This window comes from Anser cygnoides, chromosome 7 (assembly GCF_040182565.1).
Source record: "Anser cygnoides isolate HZ-2024a breed goose chromosome 7, Taihu_goose_T2T_genome, whole genome shotgun sequence".
Taxonomy (NCBI): Eukaryota; Metazoa; Chordata; class Aves; order Anseriformes; family Anatidae; genus Anser; species Anser cygnoides.
This window is the reverse complement of record NC_089879.1, coordinates 28,517,939-28,545,187: the sequence shown is the minus strand read 5'-3', so window position 1 is coordinate 28,545,187 and position 27,249 is coordinate 28,517,939. Positions and strand designations below refer to the sequence as shown.

At 40.3% G+C, this 27,249-nt stretch overlaps 1 protein-coding gene across 12 annotated transcripts in view; it reads right to left on the bottom strand.

Annotated features, from left to right (window-relative positions):
* Positions 1-27,249, bottom strand: part of ANK3 (ankyrin 3) — a 365,999-nt gene that overhangs the window by 105,617 nt on the left and 233,133 nt on the right. For all 12 annotated transcript variants that reach the window (XM_067000746.1, XM_067000749.1, XM_067000752.1 and 9 more), the window contains 5 exons: positions 17,133-17,231; positions 9,237-9,335; positions 4,571-4,768; positions 2,573-2,671; positions 54-152 (listed from right to left, as the gene is read on the bottom strand). In XM_067000746.1, the coding sequence (XP_066856847.1) occupies positions 54-152; positions 2,573-2,671; positions 4,571-4,768; positions 9,237-9,335; positions 17,133-17,231 (594 nt within the window). The remainder of the gene's footprint in view (positions 1-53; positions 153-2,572; positions 2,672-4,570; positions 4,769-9,236; positions 9,336-17,132; positions 17,232-27,249) is intronic.

Below are 27,249 nucleotides of genomic sequence, written 5' to 3'. Positions count from 1 at the left end.
ATACTCTAATGCATTTGCAGTTCTGCCATGCTGAAAAGCAACCTGTTACTCACCACGTTGGTAGTGTTGGGTGATGCTCCATGATGCATTAGCTGTGATACAATATTTACATGTCCCATGAAGGCAGCAACATGGATTGGAGTTAGGCCCGACTGGAAACCAAATCAACATCAGACATAAATGTTTACTTCCGCACTCTTTTACAAGATTGATGTGGGGAAAAAACAAGTTACTCTGAAATCGGTAAACCCAAGCACTTACTCTTACAGCTGATACTTACTAATAGAGCTGATAAGATCTTGACTTAAAAACATACACACATCCTTAAAGGGCAGATTTTGAAATACCTATAAGTATGATTCATAAGCAAACAGAAAGAACGCTATAGGAATTCAGTACAAAGGGAAGACTTCCTGTAACATACAGCTAATGCAAAAAAAGATTCAGTGTTCGTTGTCCCTACCAAATCCAGTTGCTTTTGGGTGAACAAAAAGGCCTATTGATCTCAGTGGTGAGCTCCACCCCTACTGTTTCTTCATGAGAAATTGCATTCAAAACCATGGCATCCAGCCAGAGAGGCACAAACAACACACACAGAAGAGAATTCCCCCTTCCCTTAGCACCTTGCAGCACCATTACCATCGTAAATCTGTACCAGTGCCCTTCTACAGGGTAAAAAGGACCAACTGGAGAGACAGAGAAATAGGGAGAAGGAGAGAAGAAAAGAGCAGTCATTTAGAAGGGCATGACCTCAAGGATTTTGCCTCAGAGATCCAATCAATATTTAATATTTCTCCAAACAGTATTACCCTAAAGTCTCTTCACAGATGCTCCTGCACAGCTGCAGCAAGTGAGCCAGAGCCTGCAAAAGGGAGTTTTGCTACCAGGAGAAGGAGAAAACTCAGTGGATTTCTGGAAGTACCCTGATTAGGCAACTTCACCATTAATGTAGACAAGTCCCAGAAGAGTAGACGTGAGGAAAACAGGCTTTTGTTCTTTTCTCAGGCGGAACAGCAAACATGAGCAGAAAGGCAGAATAACTGGTTGAGTATGTTATTTCTTTTTTCCTCTTTCACTAATTTTGTAAATACTTTTAAAATAAGACTGTAGAAAATAGAACACGTGTCATATTTGGCCATAAACACTAACTCACACTGCAGGGTTTCGAGCCTGCAGCCGAAAATGAATGTATGAATGAAAGTATGGAATCTACCTGGAAAACAGAATTTACCATAGAAGAAGATAAACAGCATTATCTTTAGCACACAGCTTATATGCATCAATGGCTATTTGCAATACATTTGGTAAGGTACAGATGCTGAGTACCACAGCTTTGAATTCTGCCTTGAAAGGTTGTTGCAGTACAGCCAGCCAGTGAAAGAGGCAGGAAGACAGGCAGAGCCCTGCAGTAAAGTACCATGATGAATCTCAACAAATTCAGTCAAATGTGGTATGAGATCATGTGGTGAGTTAGCGGCAGGAAATAAAGGAAGAGCTCTTGCTTTTGGAAAGTTTGCTTGAAAACGTAATTCAGAGCGTAATGATCAGATGGTTAACCTGGTTTATTCACACAAGAAAATGTAGTTATGTGTTGTTGTTATTCTTCAGTAATTATTTGTATTTAAAAGGGATAAAATTGAACAGATAGCTTTTCTACATCCAGGGTGACTGATTAATATAAAGGACAGACATAACTCTTCTGTTAAGGTTCTCTTTGTGCCTTTCACTCATCTGCTAACGACTTCTGCAAACTGCATCTACAAGCCCTGTGGCTTTAAAAAAAAACTGGTCTGGAGCTACATGAGCTGTAGCAAGGCTCAGTTCTCTCAGAAAAGCCAGGAAGTGAACTGTGTGATTTGCTACTGAATAACTAGAACAAAACCCCATGGATCAAACGAAACTCCATTTTGGGGAGATGAGTTGCTTCCATTTGTACCTTGTTTATCATTTTCTAATTTGCCTTCTTCCACAGTGGTCACACATTCATCTATGTGACCTTTGCTCCTAACTTAACTGAACACACATATAAAAAGAACCCAAATTTTGCCACATGTTCCTAGTTCATCTCTGAATTGTGTCAATAACAGGGTTGTTGACGATCTCATGCTCACTGAATAACAGCATATTGATTGCTGTCTAACAGATTTGTGATGACCTGTGACGGTGATTGAGTATCACTTCTGTGTGGAAAGCCAAACAAGGTCTGTGAATTAAATCACCTTTAGAATTAGAACTTGAAGCACATGAAGAAATGAAGCACAGTCTTCACCTTCATCTCCTTAACAGGGTGAATTTCATTTTCTGTGCATGTAATTACAGACAGAAATAAGCAGAAATGAGCATGTAGAAAATTTTGCCTCTTATGTTTCACTTGTTATCGCCACTGTATTCCCAAAGCATATTAATTGGGTGTTGTGATCCATTAGTGCAACTGACTTTATTCAGTTTTATTATTTGTGGATATCTATCTGAAAATTCTTGTTCACTTGAATGGCACATGCTCTTTCAGAAATATTCAAATATTAATCAATATAAGAAAACCTAAGATAAATGTGAAAGGACCACTTCTTACCTCAGTCACAGCTTGGATTGATGCACCATGCTTCAGAAGAAGTTCCATTACTTTTATTCTGTTCTTCTTGCAGGCAATGTGCAGAGGTGTAAAACCATTCTGTAAATGAGAAAGAACATACTTTTTGATACTGCATATGTCATTAAAAAGTAGAATTGGTTATGGAGTTCATATAGAACATTCCTTTGTGATAACAAAACACCTCCCAGATTTGTTTTGGCTTCAAACTGTTCGTGTAAAACAGAAAAAACTTCTAAAGAAGAAAAAGACATGTCTTATACAACCACTTTTTATTATGAAATACGTTGTCCACTCATATTAAAAAATATTTCTAAAAAACATCTTTTCACCTAAAGCTACCAAAAACTTCATTTTAGCTTAAATTTATTAAGTGTTTACTTTTTTTTTGGACTTTTCAGAACTGCTGGTGAAAAAGAGCACTTCACATTTACAAGCTCTGACATTTGGATCCTTTTCTAAACTAATCTTACTACTATTTTTTCTTTCATTACTTACCACTTTACTATTTTGTCTTCTCCATTAAAAAATATTGCTTGTACAGCAGTGTGAACATTTTCAACTATCATCTTATTTAGCATGAGATGATACAGCAAAAACAAGTAACACAAGAAAATAAGCCGTCCACAGCATCCAAGACTGGTACCACAACACTAGTCACTGAATGCTGATGCCACTCTATACACTCATCAAAAAAGTCTTCACAAAGTAATTCTGAAAACTGCTCAGATCTGATCAAAAATAGCTTTGTTACCTGACAGATGATAAATAATATCATATGCTTTTGTAACATCGGGTCAGTGCAATTGTCTGTTCCAGTTAAGTGTGAGCAGCTCTCAACTCTGCTGTTAACAGTGGACAACATCCAGGGTAAGCTCAGATGTGTTTCAGGGAAGGGTGAGCCCAAATTCCAGGTACTGCACTCAAGCTACCTTCTGCTTAATCATCCTGAGTGGGGATCAGACAGAATAACAGGACACCCTAAATGATTTAGGTGAAATGGAAATTTGTGGCTATGTTACAAGACCAATCATAGGCCGCTGCTGGCAACTCTGAAAAGCTAAAACTGTTAATGCTTTGATCATAACACAAGGCCAGAACAAATATTACAGGTCCACAAGCCTCCTCACTTGCCAGTTATAGAGAACAAAACCCATAATACGTTGACCAAAGACACCTAATCTGACACAGAAAACAAAGGGATTGTGAGAACCAATCTTTTGGAGTCCGTGCTATTTTCAAAACAGAATCAATCCCACCCAGCTTTTGAGGGTTTCAGAAGCTCATGTAACATTGCAGGTACTGAATGAGTTACTAGCTGTGAAACCCATCACCCCAATTCATTTCAGACTGTTTGGAACAGCTACTGAAGACCCCTCAAATAAGCCCAACATTTTAAAGACAGTGGATTGCAAGTAAAATTTAGAACAAAATGAATTCAGTTTGTATGTAGTTTCATTACACTAACAGGTTTTATTTTTGGTTTTGAACTAAGAGGGCATGTGGCTCCTTTGATATAATTACAATATACCACAAATAATCCTTATGCAACTCATTCTTACTTTTTACCATTTCACATCTTTGAGAGCTAATAAAAATTCTCTTTTTTTTTTTTAAGGTTTAAGGTAATTATTTTTTATTTACAAACATTTAAAAGTAAGAAATCTCTCAATACTAAAAACTACAGCAGTTAATCTGCAGCTGCTTCATCTATTCAGAATCATAATGAGATACCAGGAGGCAAAAGTGCTCTAGTTATACTAGAAATACATAAATCCATTGATCATTTGTAAGCAAGGGTCTGCTCAGATTTCACGAAACACATTACCAAAGCTTTGAACCTCGAGCATCATCTCCTGGGCTGTAGTAACACGACATAACCTCACTGTCAACAGTCAGCAGGCAGAAAACTCTCAAATCAATCTCATGGCAACTCTGGAAGAATGTTAAGCTGCAAATAGTAACCCACTGTGTACTCACCAGTGCTTTGGCATTAGGATTAGCTTTCTTGTCCAAGAGAACCTTGGCTACTTTGTAGTGGCCACAGTGGGCAGCAACATGCAGCGCAGTCAGATAGTCATTAGTGACGTCATCTACAGGCACGTTGTGCTGGATCAGGAGCTGAACACAGTTTAGATGATCTCCTTGTGTTGCCATGTGCAGCGGAGACAAACCATTCTGCAAAAAAAAAAAAGGACCCAACACTGATGGGTTACAGGATGCTCAGAGAAATTAAACTCTCACCTTACAGCATGTCCTGTATGAAAAGCATTTTACAAGCCCATAGAGCACTCAAAATGAACTAAATGTGTTCAGCGTAACAATGAAAGTTCTTACTCTGGCAAAAGTCGCATGGAATAATGGAGTTGTCAGAGTTTATAGACAGCTCTACCTTAAAAAACAGCCATAACAGCAATGTTCTAAGCATAGCTTATTTCAGCTAGCATAGCACAGACAAGTTGGCAGAGTTAAATGAGTTATGTGAAGAACAGCACTTTGTGACTTTTAATACTCTAACCAGGAAATCTGCTGTTTTTAAAAGCTGCATTAAACTCACCACAGTAATAGAGCCTGCCTGTGCCGGGCATGAGAAAGCAGGCCAGAGCATCACTCAGCAATCACTATAACCTTCCCTGCTCCCTCCACTAGTGCTTTCCTAAATTTGGGTTGTACACATGCCTTACATCACATTACACACCTGTGGAGACCATTCTTCCCTGCTAACATTTTTACAAGAGCAAAATCTTCATATGCAACTGGACAAAAATAGTATCTGAATGAGACAACCATGTTGTGACCTACCAGAAAGCAGCGGTAAAGCTCTATTTTGCCAGGGAAATACCTGAAAGATTTATGTTTCTAAATCTCTATCAAGACTTGTTGCTTGCACTGCTTACAGCAGTTCATGAACAAGCTGCTGCATATATTACTCTTGCAGAGTAAGAACAGGTCAAACGCAAAGAGAAATAATTACGAGAACTTCAAAGGACTGATTCTGTTTCGTGTCCAAAGATTAAAAAATATTGCCTGAATCATAGAGTTCCTGTTACCAGAGGTACCTTACTTAGATAAACCTCAACACACCTTCTGTCATTTGTATTCTTTTTTACTTAGTCCTTCCAATGCCAAAATTAAATTCAAATTCAGGAGCTACTCTGGTAACACATAATAATATATAAACTATAAATTACTGACAGTACACTGTTTGCCATCATGGAGAAACAAAAACTTGCTCTCAGATGCAGTGCCCTCATGTGACCACAGTTAGCAAAGGCAAACTGGCATTGTAAAACCAGCTGAGATCTCAGGCTACCTGAAACAGATGATTTCTTTCCTCTCCCACACACCAGGATAATAGCATAACAAGCACTCAAAAATAAGGTGGAAATACAAAGAGCGAAATAATTTTTTAAAGTGAAATGGAAGAAGGATGATAAAAACAAACAGGCTAATACTGTCATAATTTGAAAGCAGTTTACATTCAGTGCTGAAAAGCGGAGATTCTTGGACACAGCTTTATCTTTCAAATACAATTATCTCATGAGCATCTCACTTGTGATTTATGTTGGCCTGGGTAAGCCTCTCTCCCATGCCCAAAGGCTACTACAGTAATTATATACGTGGAAGCTGGATACAAGCATTGAATTTTAAATATTTTCACTGTCTTCTAGTTAAATAGCGGAATTAAAATAAATCATTCATTTCCCACAATCACCAAGCCCTCCTTGTAACAGTTTATGAACTGATAATGCTTTTTAGGTGACAGCAAAATATCATGAAAGTTTATACATCATTCTGTTCCACCATCAGGAGAAACCTCCAGGTGAAAAGTGTCATTCATTTAACAACGGCCAGTAAACCACACTTACTAATAGAGTACGAAATTAAGATGATGACATGGTGCTCCCTCACAGGAGACTTATATGATGGAGGCTGACAGTGTTGAAAAAGAAGGGAAGAAAGAGAGCAGTCACACATCCATTCCAGAAAATCAAGAAGATGCTTGACAAAAATTTGTTGTGTATGCAAAAATAGCTAGATTTTTTGCAGAACAGCATGAGACAGAACCAGATGGTAAAGAAGTTGATGAAGACAAAGGATTACTGTCTTTTCTTACAATCTAAAACAGGCTTGCTCTTAATTCTGTTGTAGATAAAGGTATACTGCGATCTTAAACAAGCTAGGTAAAATTTGAATGCCTTCAACTTCCCAGTAATAAAATAAAAATATTATGTACAACAACGTTCTCCTGTACCATATCCATGTCGTGAGACAATCCACCCATGTTTGTAAGAAGTGATTTGGTATTATGAGATGGAGCTACTATATAATTAGTTTATTACTGTTTTCATGCAGATTGCCAAGAAAATATTAAAAGGTGAAGTTTAAAAGGATTCAAAGAGATTGATGGCCATATGATACCTTAAATAAAAATCAGAACATGACCACAGAGATTAAGCAGAGCATCAAATGCCTGACTTCGCAAAGACAAAATCTGTGATACATAGCTTATTTGATAGCTGTGTCTACAGATTTTAATCAAGGAAAGTCATTAATTCTGGTGTAAAATAAAAAGAAAAAGGAAAAGAGCCAAATAAGCTGACAAAAACAGTAATGAGAAAAGACAGAAACTGATACAAGAGATGTCATAGCTCCCACGGCAAATCATTGGCATATTCATGACTACAATTCAAGTTCCTTTTCTTCTTAGAAAACTTAGATAACCAATTAGGTCACTGACACCCCTGAAAATAAATCTAAGGTTATTCCAGTGTGGAAAAGGGCCATTGTTACCCTAAATACTCTTTAACAGGAAATAGCTATCGAACCGCAGTCTGTATTCTTTTTAAATAGTTTCGTATAACAGAGGAAAACTTTGAAAAGTTAAAATTCTTTCAAGGATATGTCCTATTGCCAATAATATATGACTTCATTTGAAGAGAATGGAGCCATGTATTTTTCCAGAGAACTGTACCACAGCTTAGTGCCAAATGAATGGCTTCATTAATGTCATTCAGAGGTACCTCTACTTCTTAGCATACCTTCTGAAAACAGCAGAATTAACATATCAGAGGGAAACTCGGGAAGCTCCACACTTTCTTCTGCTCACTTTTTAATACATATTTTTCCCTCCTCCAAAGAGGAGCTCCCATTTTGCTGTAGATGTTCACGCAAGCTTCTGCAGGTCAACACCCAAAGTGCACCTTCCAGCCTTGTGCTATTTCCAACCCACCATCCTATGTTCTCATCTGTCTAATTTTGGCTAGTGAACTCTGGGCCAAGCTGTGTGAAACTCCCCAGGATGAGGAACAAATTCAAAACCCACAGGCCCTGAACGGCAGGTTAAGCTTCAGAATAACACCTGTCAGCACAAAATCTGCATAGTGAAGAAACATAGTTCCTTAGGAGAGGGTCTCATTTAAGAAGGTGAAAACTAGAGCAATGGGCTTTACGTTTTCTCCTTTAAGTAATTAATTGATCTACCAGAGAGTGTGGAAGAGCCTGACTGCCTCGAGTATGAGCTCTAGGCTCTGAGCATGGTAGTGGCATGGAGACGTGCCCCAGGCTGCTCCTGGACAGCCCCTTGCTGTCTCCCTCTGCTTGCGGAGGTTGCAAGTCAGGGCTCTGGGAGCCCAAGGAAACTCCGCATGCAGAGGATGGGTGGGTCCTGTCTGTCAGATTACCCATGACAGCACTTGCCAGTGACTCACTGAGCAGAGAAAAGCTGGTGTCAACCTCCCCAAACACATGCTAAATATATTCCAGTGAGGGGAAAAAAAGAAAGAAAGAAGAGGGAGGAGAACAGCAGAATATAGAAGGGCACTGAGACAGAATAGCACAAGATGACAGAATAGAAAAAAAAATAACAGAAGGAAACAAGACACGTTGAAATATACATGGCTTACAGCCTGAGAGGAAAAATGTGGTAGAAAGTATCTTGGGAAAGAACCTCAGCAAACTGCACAATCCAACTGTCAGACCTGGATGGGAAAGTCACGGATTGTGTTGTGCTACGAACAAGGCTGCTGCACTGAGATTTAAAGCCAGCAATAACTGTGCAGCACAGACCACCACCAGAAGAGTTCTGGGAAGAATGTGCTTTAATGCCAGCCCTTGGCTCTGAAGCAATCTGCACACCCTAGTGCAGGTGATTTGCAATTTCCATGTAAAACTTTGTGTGATAAACTGCAGAGAGATAAGAAGTGGAGAAACTGGTTATCAGTCTAACTCCTAAGGAAATACGAGCTGTCTCCTGCAAAGAGACATTACTCTATTTTTATCTCTTATCTCTACTCTACCTCTAGGGTAATTTGGTGCAAGCTGAAGATACGTTGTAATCATCATGTATTTATTCAGGGTACAGAGATTTTCTAGCTACTGAAATTCTGAGCCATAGTGTTACCATACATGCCTTTTTGGTTGGCAGAGAAGCCTTTTATTGTGTATCTTGATTTAACATATTTTAGATATGCAGACAACCACTACATACGGCATCCACTCTGGAGACCTCCCACACAGTTACTTTAAATAGTTATGAAAGAGGAAAGTTATTGTCAAGCCCTTAAATATCAAAAACATGCAGAATTACATTTTTTGAAAAAAGTACAAGGATTATCCTAGCAGAGAAGAGAACAGTATCAGTTACCTTGGTTTTGGAAAGAATAGGGGCACCACGATCCAGCAGCATTTCTACAACTTGTTCATGGCCACTTCTTGCTCCACAGTGGAGGGGAGTCAACCCATCCTGTGGGACACAAACATTATAACCTATTAGTTTTAGGCACAGGAAGACTTTGTGCACTTTTATAAAAACCTACAACATCTAAAGAAAGTAATTAATTCCTGCAGGATGCTGATCTTGCATATCTGAACAGCTAAACCTGTTCCTACAAATAGACAAAGTACATTTTGGCTGATTTTATAAACAGGTAAATAGTCATATCACATTGGTGCTCAAGCAATGGGCTGCTTCCAGGCCCTCACTTTACATACATTGAAGTGGTAAATGCACATACAAGAAAAAGACGAAATTGTACATCAGGTACTTTTTGCCTGCATGACCTTAAGAAAAATGGGTCTTTCATTTGTCAGTATGAATCAAAGTGAAGGGATGATACCGATATCGGAGGGAAAAAAAATCTTTCTTATTTAGTTTGATTTTATTACATTGATTTTGACAGGTGTACAGCAGATGAGTAAACCATCTTAACTCCAGGTGGTAAAAGTATGCTGGATTAACTCCTGTTTCTTGTACTGCAGACCATAATCATGTGAATTCCAGCTGAATAGGGTCTAGTCACAGTCTACTCTCAATGCTTATTATAGTTTTTAACCAAGTTACTTCAAATTAATTTATTCTTTGATTTGTACCCTGTTTACAATACTCCCATATCCTGTTTTACATGAGTGCTATGACGAAAGATAGCACACATCTTCAGCAACTGTGAGTAAAGTCACATGGAGTTCTTCAAACACTATATGACATAATGATTTGTTGCAAATAGAGAAGTCGTGGCTTTGAAAAAAAATAGGAAGAAAAATTTGTGGTTTTGGAATTAGTAACAACAAGCACTTCTTTTGTTACAAGCAAAACAAATACACGGGAGCTACTGTCAGACAGGAACTACATTGTATTTTCATCAAACATGTCAGAGGAGAAGCCCTTATAACAAAGACTGAAATGAATAAAGCAGCAAGATAAATATTAATTTTCCAAACACAGGCCATAAAGGAAGGGGGCTCTCTCCAGTGCCTCTCAGCACTCTTAAAAGTATTTTATGTTGTCTAAAGTATTTTACAACGTTTTAATAAAAAGTATTATCTAAAATTTCTTTTCATACATCCTGTGCATGTTAATTCATGAACACACACACCCTCTCTGTATGGTAACAAGTAGTCCCAGTTTACCTCCTTAGACCCATTTTTGCCATGCATAATTGCAATATTCTTCCTTGATACTTCCTAATCCATTACTCTCTGGTAGATTATCAGTTTAAGACTCATAAAGTGCAGCTAGCTGGGGAGATGGAGGTACTGATTCTGAGCCTCAAGCTCTTCTGCTTCTACATTGCCCTCTCCTAATAACCTTTGAAACATAGCAGCCTGTAATTGTTGTGATTTATTTTTCCTGCTATTCTCATTTAAATATCACGTGGCCCTCACTGTGCATGTTTTTCCACTTAAATGAAGGCATAGGATTCTGATGTAGGTGAAGGAAAGATTCTTGGTTCAGACTTAACTTGATTAGGACTGAGGGAGCCATTTGTTCACACCAGACAAACACAGTTTGACTCACCATGTTCTTACATGTTTCACATTTTATGACCCCCCACAATTCATTCAAACAAACGTGCCAGGGGTAGTATACACCAAGCTCACAGAGAACGAAACACGTTTGCTCATCTTCACAGGCTGGAACAGACCCCTCTGAGCTACCTCAGTGCTCCCCAGGGCACCGAGCCCCAGCCCTCTCATGGTGCCATCCCTCTGGCTCCTTCCTGTGGCTGGCAAGGTTCCTGGGGCCCAGGAGGTGGCAGGACATCATGCTCGGCCAGCTAGAGTTTGTTCTGGTCTTTGCAGCAGTCACCACCAGCAGGTGCATCACACGGCATGACACAACATTACAATGCATTGTAGGTTCTTGTTGGGACAGCACATCTAAAGCTATTTTTATGAGAATGTCAGGACTCCCACCATAAAAAGCAAATACACTTCAAGACAGCTCACTTGGCTGCAAAGGAGGTTTTTTTGGAATTTAAAAAGGAACCCTCTATTCACCTGGCATGGTCAATTGCTATACGTCCCTAAAAGCAAGCAAAGAAATGAAGAGGCAAACAAACAGATGAGAAAGAGATACAATTTTGTTTTAAAAAAAGAAAAGAATCTGAGATTAGAAGAGACTGCTCTGAACTCAGCAAGACTCTACTGATTATGTCAGGAGATTTTCTCGTTGCTTATTTACTGTTGATATAAACTATACCATGTGAAGCATAAAATCTATCACGTGGATTAGGAAACAAACTTGCCTTAATATGATAGTCTGCAATGGCTCAGAAAAACCATTACAAACGATTATGACAATAATCTGCAGATTAAGGACTCTCTAAGTATGTGCTGACATAATAAATCATATCATCTGTATTATCTAGCCCTCCAGAGAGCCCGAGAGCAGCTCCAGCAAAAGCCAGGAGGACAATAGGAAGAATTCTGCTTAGATACAGACTTCCCATAAACATTGCACAAACTGTCTCTGGGACCGCAGGTCTTTCTTTAGCTTTTATTTCAGAGGTCCCCATCCCCCAAATAAGTGCAATACAATTCCTATCTCTGGTTCCTGTTGAGACTTGCATGGAGGTCACAAATGGCTTGAGTTTAGCAGATGCTGGTGCAGGTCACTGGGCCTCCTAGCTGCTGTTTCCCTGCCCCTACATGTGGCTGTAAGGACCCCTGAGCAGTGTGGTTTGGCACAGACCAGCCTCCCTGTCCCCCTCATGGCTCCTTCCCTGTTAATGCCCACCCAGGAGCTCCCCTGCATGACAGGATCCACTGGGCCGTCAGCACAAATCCAGTACCACAGCGCTCGCACCAGTGAGCAGCAGCTTTAACCCAGTGTGTAAGTGATGAAATGAAGCGCAAGCACCCAGTAAAAAGGTTCCTGTGAGGCCAATACTCAGCAAGAGCTTGGCAGACTTCGAGCCAAATCCCCTGAGTCAGAGGCAGAAGGCATCCTTCCCCCAGCGGGGCAACTACTGCTGCCTCCAGGGTTTATCATCCCCATAGCTGCTTAGTGAGCTCTGAGCAGGTGCTTCAGCCTAGCAGGGCTCTGCATCGCATGGTGCCTCCATGCCCTAAAACTCCCAAAGTCTTCACTTCACTCGCACTACTGCAAAGAGACCCCAGTGCAGCAGGGGAACAAAGGAGGTTTGCTCTGCCTACACATGCAAAATGCACTTACATTAACAAGTCAGTGTTATTCTTGTCATTATTTTGTATCTTACTATATGTAGCTTTTCTGGAGCAGCTTATGTATGATCAGAGGCATCTTAAAAGAGTGTATCCCGCACATTCTCATGCAGATATGAGTACTGGCCTGTTATTTAGCTGCAAAATCAGTAAAATGAAGATTATGAAGACTTATTGTTAATCCAAGCTAAAATGTGCTCACTGCCTGCCTTCAGACAAATTCACTTTGGCATATGCAGTATTAGACAGCCAAAGCAAATCAAGCTAATTTAATCAAGCTCTCTAATTACACTATTTTTAAAGTCTTTTCTGGAAGACAGAAAAAGTAATTAGGGCAACATTCAGCAAACATGTTATATGAAGCATCAGTAGGTCTTTGCTTGAATGTTATTTAAAAAAAAAAAAAAAATAACAACAGAGTGATAAAAGTTGCCCTGGGCAGACTGAAGTGGCACATAGCTAGGACTTTGCATTGTTAGTTATTGAGGAGTACACTTTAGAGTTCAGTACAAACCCCCAACTGCCAGCTGCTAGACATCATGTACAAAAAAGGACAGACAGAAGATAAGCAGCTGGTTAAAAATAAACAAGTCAATGTAAGTTTGAACTAAAAGAAAAAAACATGGCTGAGCCTCAAAATAGATATTTTGGGAAATAACCTCATATGCTCACACCTTATCTGAATTAATTGCAGTTTGTAGGTGCATGACAATGTTTATGCTGCTCATCAAATCCTATTCCTAAGGAATACAGAGAAATCTGGAGTCCAGAGATGTCTTTTACAGTAATTTTAACAGAATAAGGATTTAGCCCTTTAGGTTAACCTTTTGTACAGTACTTCAGCACAGCAGTTTCCAGGACCATCTGCCAGAAGCAAACACAAATGCTCATGGAGATGACTAAGGAAAAGAAATGATTACCCCAACTTAACTTAATGCTCAGAAAAGACTGTATGTGTATTTATCTATAAAATACGTTCAAGAAAAATAAAAACTGATGTTACATGGAGAACATTTACAGTACCACATCCAGAGAATGGATTGCGAGCACAGATCACAGAATGACAGCTGAATAGCTAAACCTGTCCCATCCAAGAGTAGCAAATCCTTGTCTTGTTTGTGTTTGGTCAACAACATAAGACAGTATCTTCTGCATACTCATGTAAAGGTGAATTACATGATGAAGGAGAAACAAAGGGCTAGGAATTCCTGCCTCTGAACAAGAGAAACAAGCAATTTTCAAAAACTGTTCTCATGTGGGGACAAAACCTTTGTCATTCATCTTTAAGGAGTTACTTTGTGTTCCATAATCAACATCTATATTAAATAGTATCTATATTAAATAGTATAATAAAATGTGTCCAACACATTTTATTTAAAGCAGAAAAAAAAAGCTACAGAATTCTGCTTCGTTTAAAATTCCTGGAGAGGTCTCACCTGCATTTAAAAATCTGCTAACAGAATCCTCACTTATTTTCACATGCAAATCACATCTATTTTTCAAGTTGTGTGTGTATTCAGCACATGCCCCTACCCTTGCAGAGCACTACCAGGCTGGGCTCAGACTGGGCATCCCGCTGATAGATGTGACTTGACACAAGTATCAGAAAACACAGCCCTGGCTGCTTTGACTTCCAATACGTTTAGAAGTGGTCATACTGTTGCAAAAAGATATGACTGAAGCTTTTGTCATCTCGTGTTTTTTTAAGACCGTTCTAAGTCTAAGACATTGAAAAAAAACAGATGGCACTTAAGAAAAAAATGAAATGTCCGCAAAGTTGACATACCTCAATTGTTCTGCCTTGGAAAACAACGTTGGGTCAGGTAGGAATAAAAAGAGAGCTTTAACAGGAACATGTGTTATAATGGCTCACAGCAATTAATTTTTGGTATTGAATATGACAGCCAGGCAGACACTCCTGAAACAATATTCTTTTTAACTTTAACACCACATTACTCTGAGACCTCTCTTCCTTCTTGTACTGATTCATAAATCCATTTTGATCTAATCCAGCGATGCTGTTGCCTCTCCAAGTCTCCTTGGTAGAGCCACTTACTGCCCAGACCAGGGGCTGGTAAACCCTTGCCAGGATGAGTCAGTGACGCTGGGAGCTAAACTTCCACTTAGTCACTAACTGGCAGAAAATGATGCCTCTGGTAATGTCAGACAAGTGCAATGATGAGTGACACACAAGCAGGAGAAGTTATGGAGAAGTTATGCAAATCCTTTCTGATTTATAGGGAGAAGGGGTGTTTGGAGAAACAGGCAGTGTCTGGGGAAGTTAGACAAGAAAAAAGAAAAACTACCAAAACCAACAAAAAACCACAACCAAACAAAAACTACAACAAAAACTAAAACCCACAAAACCTTCATGAAGCACACTCATCCATTGCCTTTTGCCTCACTGGGAAGCTCTGCCAGACTCCAGAGCTGTTAATGCTTCTGCCCTCTTCCTGGATCCTGTTTCCGTTGCAGCCTGTATTTTTAGTTACAGAAATTATCCTAGTATCTGACCCTGGGGTCTGTGATACAGAAAAATGAAACAGATCAGGAGTTTTTTTAACTACAGGAAAAGAACAAGCTGGACTCAAACTATTTAAAGTCCTGGTCCCAACATTTTGGCTGCAGTGGGCCATGTAAGTTCTTGCAGAGAGGACGCAAAGATTCCCTTGCCAGGTCCCTTCCTCCCTGCTGTGACCAAATGCACATCTGCCACATCACCAAAACGTGGCCCACCCCAACACAAGGTGAGCCGAGTCCAGGATGTGACAGGAGAGGCAAACTTGCCCCCTCCACCTGGCAGCCCCAGTGTGCCACATAGGAGGCTGGTATTTTAGTCCAGAACAGATCAATCAGAATCATTGAATGGTTAAGGATGGAAGTGTTTGAAAAATGTCTCAAGTACAACTGCCTTTTTTTTTTTTTTTTTTTTTAAGGAAGAAGAAAGAGAGAGGAAGAGAGGAGGCGGCTGCTCAGAACAGCCACATGCCTGCATGCAAAACAAACCCAGGAGGCAATCCTACCCCTGAGAGGTAGCAAAGTGCTTCTAAGAAGCTAACAAAGCAAAAAATCAGGTGCGAGACAAAGACTGCAGAGTGGGGAAAAGAAGTTTAATTCTGGTCAAGTGCTATATACGCTGTCATTTTGAAACACAAAGGTAGAAAGTAAAGGGAAGTAACATGAAAGGAAAAAACAGATGTTGTAGACAAGGGGTACTATGTCCTGACAAGAGTACAGGCTTCTTTGGGATGCTGTAAAGACTCCAATTCTATGCATGCTAGTTTCATCATACTCTGCATAGGACTGAAGACTTTATGCAAGCTGCTCTGTAAACCCTCTCGAGATACTGTGCCTCTGCTAGTGCCAAGCACAAGAAGAACCCACTTTCCATGTTACCCATGACAAATCATCTCTTCCATATCCCCCAATCAGAAAAAAAAAACACCACACATTTTACAAGGAAATCATGAATGACTTCTTAAGCTAAAATGGAAAAAAACAATCAATAAAAAATGCACAGACAGAGTGAAGAGAAAGTAAGTTGACCCAGTTTCTAAATTTGACAGAAATTAACAAAAAAAAAAAAAAAAAAAAAAAGAACATGCCTCAACAAACACCAGAGGATATCTGCTGAAACACTGGAAAACCAAACAGAAACCTGTGGATACAGTAATAAATGCAGAAAAGGTATTTTTAGGTTATATTTTTTATTTGTTCCAAGTTTTTTTCTGGTGGAAATTATACAGAATAACTAAAAATGGAAGATGGATAGGTGACAAGCTAATATTTTGAGGAGCTGAAAATTGTCAAAAAATTAGTGTCACAACTGAAGATTTCCCCCCATGCACAAGAGCATGTTGCAAAGACTGCTGTGACAGCCCAGAGCACTTGTTCTGGGTTTACCTCCAAACTTCGGAACCTTTCCTTTTCTTTAGACCACTGTATGTAAATAAAACACTCCTAAACTAATTAGATTGGATTTTAACAACAACAATTAGGTATAACCACCTGCATTGACCTTCCAGGACACTCAGTGACTCGAGTCAAGTGTCAACCTGCTGGAAACCATCACTACACCTGGCCCATTTGGTGACAAATCCAAGGCAGCAGCTAAGCACTGAGTCAGGCAGAGGCTGAGCTGCTGCACAGCCCTGCAAGAGGGAGGTGAGACTCATCAGCAGTACTGTGCTCTGTGACACTGCCCTGTGGGTGAAAGAAAGGCAACCACGCTGCAGTTGAACGTTACTCTTTTAATATTCAAATTCTGAAAGATCTGAACTGAATTCTTGGCTTTTAGTGTATTCACATCTAATCGCAACTAGCTCATAGCAGCATCTAATTAAATGCTCTGAGAACATGGAAAGTAGTTGAGTCTGAGCTTTGCCATGCATGGTATTTCACACAGAGTTTTAAGAGACGTAAATTCTTAGCATCCTACTGAAATCGTTTTTACAAAAAAGAAATGCATTACGGTTTTGGTAGCCTGCCAGGAAGACAAATGATTTAAGCTGTACAGCAGCTAACAGGTCAGAGGCAAGAACTCCATACAGTCACTTACAGCATTCACACTGAAGCTTACCCTTGTTTTGGCATCAATTTTAGCTCCTCGATCAAGTAGGAGTTTGACCATATTTGCATTTCCCCTCTTCGATGCAACATGCAATGGTGTGATATCATTCTGTGAAAGAAAAAAAACACAAAACAACACATGAAAACAAATATTCATCTACCCGTCTTTCAGGACCTCCATGATCAGTTTTGCTCACAGAATGAACTATGCACACTTTGTTAAAGGGTAAAACAGTTTTGTTTCCCTGGGAGCATGCAAGCAAAAGGAAGCTGTTCTTTTCCACACATGTGAATTACTGGTCTGAGACTACAACCTTTATATTATCGAGGCAAATGTTCAAATTGTGGTTGAAGTTCAAACGAGACATCCTGACTGTGCCTCAGTTTTTGTATAGGAGTTAAATATCATCAATTTTACTCTCTAAACCCCAGCAATTTACTTTAGCTACAGTTGTTTCTGAATATTTAGTGATAGGGATTAATACCTCAAAACTTCATTGGTCAATTAGAATTCATGAAAAATAAATAATAAAAAATACATCTGCAGGTGTAATTCAAAACCAACAAGATGTCAGTGCCATTTATTTCTGTCAGCAATCTCTGATAGCCTCTTGAGGACCTTCGCGTCACAGTTACATCACTAATTTCCTCTACACAAATTGTTCCTCCAATCGATGTAATACTTTTCTTCAAGTGAGACTGTAAATAGGCAGATATGCTTTGCTAAACAACGCCTTGCAGGATGGCAGCTTGTAGCTGTGCTGCACATTGAGGGCAGTTACATAACCAATGCGTGCGCACACAAACATGCTTTTTTAACAAGATGTAGCTAGGACATTTCTTCATGCTCTGATGAATCCTTTATCTTCTGGTGTATGAAGGCCACATCCTGTATATATTTGATCATACGGAGCCAAGTGAAGATAAAATAACTTAAACAGAGCATGCAGCTAGGGTATGGAGACAAACAGAATTATCAAAACATGTTCCTGAGCACTCAGGGGCAGCCAAACAGCTGGCTGTGTAAAACTGGCTTCCCCATGACTGAGCAGAAAGCAGTAAATTTTAGTGAGCATGTATCCTATGGCTGACTGAATTGGAAAGGCACCCATCACCTTGAATAGCTGGAGAGCTGTACAAGTGTCTTACCTGGCCAACAGACCGTTAAACAGCACTTCCTCAAAACCGCAGGTGAGTGAAATGATAGAGAACCAGTACCAAAAGAATATCTCCTCTCTGATGTGACAAGTTGACTCACAGTTTAATAGTAACGCTGAGCACCTAACCCAGTATGCTCTATCTTTATTTACAAGCAATTACACTACAAAGCTAACCTACAGCTACTAGAAAATACTAATTAATACTACCACAGAGGCAAACCACATTTTAGAAAGAAGAAATAACTTCTTTCTCTAATAATAATCACCATTAGAGCATCTAAGTTACTATTCCAGGGTAACTTGTGATTTCTTTAAAACATGAAATAAAACAAAAGGCTGCTTAACACATTAAACAAAGAGTATGCTCAGCCTGATCCTCCCAGGGATGTAAAACTGTGTGATTGCATAACATGCAATTTGCAAGTTGGTTTAGAAACAAGAGTAAAGGTGGGGGAATATCCATTTTCATGGTCAAAGAGAGGAGTCCTCCTCAAAAGACCTTCGCATTTCAGGTTAGTACTGAAATATCAGGACCTGCTCCCTGTGCAGCTGGTCTCAGCTTCTGGCAGGGGACAAGCTCCCTGGCTGAGAACATGAGGAAATTCTCCAGCATCTAATAGGGACTAACTTCATTCCTTTGCTGGAGAGCTAGCAATCCATCTTTCTTTCATCTGATACACTGTCTTTAAAAAAAGCATATAAATTTAACGTCTTGAGGATCTTGAAACTCTGAATTACATTTGGTTGAAAACAGGCAGCAGGATCACACTAGGAAGAGATAGGTAAGTAAAGGATATGTTCACTTTAGACAGTTTGTTAAGTAAACAAATTTCACACAGCTACTCTGAAATAATGAACTGAACAGGAAGAATCAAAGAAACGAAACCTTACATACCCAGTGAAATATCTGTCCTTATGAATGAACGAGATCAGTTCCCCTTTCCTGGGAAAAGAGCACTGCAGGAGCAGTATTTCCTCACTCTCTAGTTTTCATCACACACTATTAATCTACTCAGACAGTTCATAAAAAGAATTAAGAGACGAAGAAGAAAAAGCATATTTGGCCCTATTCAGCCCTAACAGCTCAGGGAAATATTGTGGGGAAATCAAAGGGAAAAAAGAGAGGGGACAGCTCTCCATCCAGAATTTAAGTTCGGCATTTAGCTATTTGCACTTTTACTGTTAGCAAACAGTATGAAGTAATAATTGTGCATGCTGAGAGTCCTGAACCCTGAACAGAAGAAGGGAAGCATTATGTGAATGCTCACGCAACTGCACACTGAAGTTTAGGGTGAGTAACTCTTCCTTGGTCAAGACTGCGTTTGTTCAAGGCTTAAAGTATCACACCCAGATGCATTACGCTCCTCCCACCTCTCAGCATACATTTGTGACAATTAAGTACAACTGAGATAAAAATAAACCTCAGACATCATCATCATTAATATTTCTGATGACAAAACATAAAGCAAGCAAATTCAAACTCCAGTTGTTTGTACTTGTCACACGAAAACGGAGATTTAAAAAAAAAAAAAAAGCTTAATAATATGCACAGCTTGGGTGTAGGTTATTAAAACTGTGGTATCAGCAAACAATATATCCACCAAATGTAAGGTTCTGAATTCTTCACTAAATCAACAGCGTCTGCTGTCTTTTCAGTCTATTTTTAACTGTTTGATCTTCTATAAATTTCTCCCTTTGTTCTCAAGATAGAATGGTAAATCAGGAAACTTTTGAAGATGTTTTCCTGCAGTAACAAAGCTGAAATGCCTTCAAAAAGTAGCCAGAAAAAGATGCGGTTCAGATCTAGAATGTCTATTGGAGCACTCCTTGCCCTCGATGTTGAAAAATCAAATGCTGGATAATGTCTCATGCAGACCCCTTGACAGCGAGATCCTTTGTCATCCAACTTGAGAGTTAACAAATTCTGTAAGGAGTATATAACGTAACTTGTGAGAATAACAACATGAAATTGTAAATAAATGTTTGTAGCGTTCTGAAGCAGCACATGGCCTTTTCTCTCCCCCTTGGCAGATGTCCTGGTGTACATGACTCAAAGTATTCTGAAAGTGTATACAGATCAAAGTATGATGGATTATATGCATGCATTTTTTTCTATACCTCACAGCATTGTGGACGGCTGTTTTCCCTTTATCTCTATCCATTGTCTGCTGCAGCTGCTACCCTCTTATGAAGGGCCTGTGCCTTCCCTTGGAGTCTCCCAACGTTCAGAAATCTGATGGGTGAAGACTGATCTGCTTTTCTTTTTTGATGGCTTCTGCTCATGGCTGATGAGAGGAGACACTAAGCCCTTTCAGCTACATCTCTATCTACAGCTTCATAAGAAAATTCAAAAAACTTCAAGTTATCCTATGCTGGGCAACCTACATTTCCCATCTGAAATGAGATCAACTCCTCTCTGACACATGCCATCATCCATCACAGTTCACCACAGCAGTCCAAATTATTCCTGTTACAAATTAGCAACACAAATGGCTAGGAAGTCAGGAAAAAAAAAAAACCAGAAACTTAAAATGGACAGAGTGCAAACACTATGTATCTTGCGGCTTTATTTCAATGCTTTTAGAAAATGAAGAATTCCCCCCTAGATTCTGGTATGATATGCTATCCTACAGACTGCCTTTCACTCGCGTCAGTCTGAGTTTACAAACATAAGGATGCCAATAATAAACAAGAAAAGTAAATATTTCCACTTATAAGTATCATATTGGGCTCTGAAGTGTAACTCTAAATACAAACAAACAACAGGTGAAAGTTTCCTGTTCATGCCTTACATTGTTTTAAATGCTGTTTGCATGGGATAAGCTTGGTAACACAGTGATGAACAGAACAAGAAATCCCCCTGAGGCAATGGTGCTCTACCAGTGACACAATACCCAACTGATTCCCCAGGCACCTCCACCACAGTCAGAAGGGGGAACTGTCCCTCTCGCAGTCCTGCAAGGGCCAACCACTGGCTATGGATACTGCAAGCAGTTTGGTTGCTTGGTTGGTTTGAAGGACTTTCTTCATTCCCACACTGCAGCTGTTGCCAGGGGTAGACCACGCAGGGAACTGTGAAGACCCACTGCCAGTCTTGTAGGAAATTGGTATTTCTCCCTGCTACCAGTGAGAGAGCTTACCTCCACTGCTTAGCAATCCTCCCAGACCCCCACCAGAGAATAGTTTTATAAAAAACTCCATTTATTTACCTTCATTTTTTTTTTAAATACAGTTTCTTACCAAAATGTTCAGATGAAGCTGGAATTTAGTAAGGTTGTCCTCAGTTTTCCCAACTGAGAGCAGACTCAGAATTGACAAAGAGTGCATCAAGAAAATAGAAGCTGAAAGCAGGCAGACTGCTGAAGTGTAAAGTTTGGAAAACCTCTCCACCATTATGAGTCCTTAAGAAAAGAGCTTAACATTGATTGCCATATACTGGAATTGTCATCAACAATCCTGCATGGCTATTATTAGCATTGCCAGTTTGTGTGGGTAGAGAAGGATTGTGCCGTGTATGTGAAGACTGTCATATGTAACCATGCAGCTACAACACATTTTATATGAGAACAATCAGTATTTTCTCCTCCTATATTTTTCTGTAATTCAAAACTGGAGCTAAAACTCAGTACAACCCCTGCAGATAAAAGTATTATGTTCTAGTAGCTGTTACTGGGATCACTGAGAGTTGCACGGGATTTTCAACTATAAAACAAATTAGACATACAACCACAAACACACAATCAGATGCTCTTCAGGAAACCTTAAGACAGTTCAAAGAATTTTCAGCTTCTTTCTCCTCTATTTACTGTTAATGAATCTTATATTGTGCTAAATTAATTCTTGTGTGTACTTCTCTTTCTTCAGGACTGAGATGTATAAAATGAATCCTGGAAGAAAAGAAGGAAGAACATAACAAGGAACTGTTATGGCAAACTACCACTAGGGAAATAAAAAGATGTTCTTCTCTTATGTTACTGTCACTTACATATTGCCTGCTTTTTTTGACGGGCTAATGGTGTTCTGCTCCTCAGCCTCAGGGTCATCATTAATGCATGCTGTCCTCACACCACCCTCTCAAGATTACCAAATCCTTCCTTTCTGTATGCAAAGCCCACTCCCAGTGGAACTGAGATCTGCTCTAGAGTAAGGAGTGCTGTGAATCTGGGAGGCTCTTCACAGGGCTGGATGCAGACACACGGCACAGTGACTACCTCCCATCTGCTTGGCAAGAAAGATGAGGGTAGAGATCACCTTCACATCGAGAATTACTTTGCTACCTGAATCTTCTGACCTGCTCAAGTATGGAATGGATGTGAGGGTCACAGAAGTTTCTTTCAGTCACTGCCCTGGAAGCTGCAGAGAATGATTTTTTGATTCTTTTCTAGCCATTACACTTCCTCAGAGAGGGGCAGAGCTTGTGAGGCATCTCCTTACCTGGGCTACACAGATATTTCTACTAGAAGACAATCTGAGACAGAAGGATGATACCTGAAGACTCTGCGAACCCCCCAAAGATACTTTTTTGCCTAATTACAGTTCTCAGAAAATACAGTTTATTCAAAGCACCTTTCCCGCCTCCCTGGTCTGCACAGCAGCCATGGAGAAACACTTTTTGTGCTTTCTTGTTGCTGACTTCGCACAGGGCAATCTGGCACCACAGCTCCATCACAGCTGGCCATGAAGCACAGCAGATCAAACTGCCTGCCCTCCCTGCACACTGCCCCAGGGATGCACGAGCAAGGCCTGAATGGGAAAGCGCAGGCACTCTGCAGGGATTAGAGCTGATTTAGATAAAAAAAGCTTTCTTGCACCAGATACTGTAGGTGTAACCAGAACTGCTAAGGAAACTGGTTTCTCATTCCTTCCAGTAGCTGTTAGTTGGTTTTAGCATGTACCTCGATGCATCTTTCCAAGTCCTAGATAGCAAAGTGCAAAGCAGTCTACAGCAAATTTGATGGGGGCAGCAGAGAGACAAAAAGAGAACGGAAACCTTCTGTGACCTTCTGTCCTTTATGTCCAGCACAGTCCCCTGCCCTCAGGCTGAAGGAGACCTGATTCCTGGTAAATCAGAGTCAAGCAGATGGCACAAAGCCCCTGTAACTGCATCCAGCTCCAGAAGCAGCAGCTAAGATGGGAGCATGGCAGTTATTACCATGCGTTTGGTCACTGCATGCCACAGCAACAGGTCTCCTGAACCGAAAGCCTGGAACAGCAGAGCCCACTTGGCAGACTGCATTTCTCTATGCTAACCAGTAGATTAGTAGTTCCAGAAGATGGAAAGTAGATATTAAAACCATCAAAACTCTGGGTAACACACCAGATACAGTTTGATTCGAAACTACAAGTGGTTGATGAACAATATTTGTTCGTAAGGAAATGGTGCAACAAATTGTTGCAATCCTTCAAAGCACAAGTAGTGAGCATACTCACGTTAGCTTTGTTACAAAGGAGACCAACTTCACCCTCAGTTACCCTTTGTTCTATTCCTCCCCTTCTTTAGCCCATATGTGATTATCTCACAGTTAAGCAAGAGGGAAACAAGGCAACGTGATGAAGGAATTTCCTTAGCTTTGAAGAGTTTCAGAGAAGCATAGCCACACACATGCAAGTCTCTTACAGAGAGAGATGATGAACGGATGTAAAATGCCTGCTATGTCCAAGCCAGTGTGTACCCTGCCAGTAATTGTAACAGGTTTACAGTAGATTTTGAGCCCAAGAAGTCAAGCAATTTGGAGTGAGTATTTTTCCTTCATTACAAAGTGGCAAAGACTCAGCCCAATATAGAGATTCTGTTTCATTTGGATCGAGGTTATGAAGAACCTTGGAGCTGCCTCTCTATAAATGGGTGGAAACAGGGGTATCACAAAGCTGATTTTACTGAAGTCATCTCCATCCATCCTGCAGGGAACTTTCCATGTTGTGCCATCTTCCCTGCACTTGCAACAAGGTTGGAGGAGAAAGCACAGGCACAGAAGAGCGAACACAGTTCAGTGGAAGAGCTGACACTAAATCAACTGCTGGTCTGGAAGAGCGCAAACCAGAAGCAGGTACCCTTCCAGCCCTCCCTCCCAGCCTCTATGTTCCGCAGGTACATAGGCCAGCAAGTGCTGTCACACCTGCAAGAGCTCCTGGACCTATGCCTATTTTTCTTAGATGCAATGAAAGAAAGGAACAAGGGAGTTTATGACATCGAGAGGCAGGCAGGTGTACACTGGCAGGGGTGAGGGGAGCAGCTGCTATTGCGTATCACTGGGGACATCATTTATTTACAATACAGCACCACTGCTCACCTCCTGTACACACACCAGGAGCCATCATCAAGCTCTCATCTTTCCCTGCCTTCATTGCTGGAACCTTTTTCTTCCCTTGGGCCTCTCAGAAACCCACTGAAAACATACCAGCTGAAGAAATCTCTTTTGCCTCCCATCTGACCTCCTGTTTCTTACATCATTTCACCAGCTCCTCTTTTCACCACACTTGCCCTTTCCCTTAAAGCTCAGAGCTCTGCCTTCATCTTACATGTCCCTCTCATTACCTCCATCCCTCTCCGCTGACAGTCAGGTGTCTTCGTGTTATCACCTTCCACACAAGTGTACCATTACCATAATCCCCTGCTCTTGTTCAAATCCCTCCCCAGAACTGATAGTTCCCTAAACATTTTAACACGAATTTAGAGATAGAGAAGTGTCAATTTGTATTTATTTAGCGAGAACAAAGGGAGAAGAGTTGGTTGTCAAAAGTCCTTTTGATACCCCCATCCTACAGTTTGCTCTTTGTACTTCTGAAAGAAGAGTACAGACACACCGTATGATTTTATTCGGGTTATATCCCTTCCAGAACTTTGCTTTGTTGCTTGTCTTCCCAGATTGTGAGCAACTCAAACAAGGGGCTTTCCTCCAGGCAAGACATGCTGCACATTGTGGATATTGGTTACACAAATTAAACAATGAGGTGGCAGTGGGCAGGCAGTACCTGCGGGTCCTTTTTAGTATCTGTTGTAGTGCCTCTGCCTGCTGTGCACTCTGGGCAATCAAGGATCAAGTAAGGTCTCTGTTACCTGGTGCTGATAATGATACTTTATACTCCATTTACATTTGTCTTCATTTGCCTACAAATTCACTGCTCTCCCAGAATCTGACTCATCAGTCTGATAAGCACTGAAGAACTAAATTCAACTCCATTATTACTGTTATTTATGCTACTATTCCTCCCATCAGAGCTGCCTTACCTAAATTTGCAGCCACCATGCAGTAGAGATGTGCTCTGCGGATGCCCCCACCCAGCTACCGCAAGCACAACAAGCTGCTTCGTGCTCTGAGTCACAGCATCAGCCCGCTGCTCTTCAGGCTGATGTCAGTGCATCTGGACCTCCCGGTTCTCTGAGCAGTCTGCCTCTGACGATGACAACTAATGGAGGCAGAACCTGGGATTTCCAAATCTTCAAGAGGAAGTGAGGATGCCCTTATTATTTCGGATCTACTCTCCAACAGTGCTCTTAATCCGAAACAGAGCTGCTGAAGCCCAGGATTTATTATTTTATTGAAATAAGCATATGCAGATGATGCTTAGTGATACTGGTAATAAACACTGCTAATTGCTAATGTAGTAGTATGGCTAACCCCTCATCTTGCTTCTGAGTGAGAAAGAGTTGTCCCAAACCCATTCACCTTCCTTGCTCCTGTGATTAGCACCTATCAAACACTGAACACCAAAGTTTATGACAGTTTGAAATGACTTAAAATGCTCTAATTTGGTTGGATTAAGGCCTCAGGAGTAAGAGGGAGTAACGTTATCAGTGAAAATCAAGCATGCAGTTAGAAATTTCCCAGAAGCCCTTTACACCCCAAATCTACCTTTAGTTTCTGAATTTCACATGGATCTAACCTCAGACTTTCTTTCATCAGTAACAGAAGATCCATATGAGTGATGCACATATGTGGAAAATAATTTGTGAGAAATATATGAGTAGATCCTTACCTTTGATATGCACCTACCAGCTTCACCCAGTATCTACTAGCATTCCTCTCACCAGCAATATTAAGTGCTAGATCATGCCTTATAATAGCATTTTTTAGCTTTGGGGACTTATCTTCATTAACAAATCATTTAACTACATTCATAGATCTATGTTGAGTGAATAGTGGCCAGCATCTGTACTTTCCACCTGCACTCCTACTTATAGTGAAAAAACATTCTGGGTCAAAACACTGAGGGTGCTTTCCCCAACATTTCTGTTCCTGGTCTATTACATCCTCCATCAATTCCCCTTATTAACCATGGACGAACACTACCAAAAAATGTTCATTTTTCGTTTAACTCCAAGTCCCATAAATAAAACAATTTCCCCAGTAAATAAACGTGATACTATTTTATCAGTTTTGTGGGTTTGCAATGTTTATCAAACGTTTTGCTTGATATGTTTTTTTTCCAACCTAAATGATTCTATAATTCTATGTAAATATGTTCTTTAACTATAGAAACAGTGAAGTTTTTAGATATACGAATTATCCGAAGTAAAAGAAAACATTACAATTTGCTTTTTGTTACGCGGCAAATGCTTTAAGCAGTAGCACAGTAGTTATTCTCATGCAAAAGCAATTAAAACAACACATACTCAAAACCTCTGAAAAGGAGCTGCTGAATTTTCCAGTTCAGTTCTGTCCAATCGCAGATACCATTCCAAGTAATTCCCCTCATAAATACCATCTCCAATACACACTTGATCACCCCAGAACACACACACTTTAATTGAAATGCTGTTCTACACCGGACCAGGAGACACCTGGGAAGCCCACACCATTTCCCTCCTGGCTTCCTCTCCTTTTCCATTTATCTGAGGAACTATCCTGTCACTTCCTGGGCTGTGGTCATGACTTTCAAGCATAGCTTATGGGATCAGGAGAGTTATTTCCCCCACTCTACCGTGACTTCTGCCATACGGCTCAAATCATCGACTCCCATTCATTT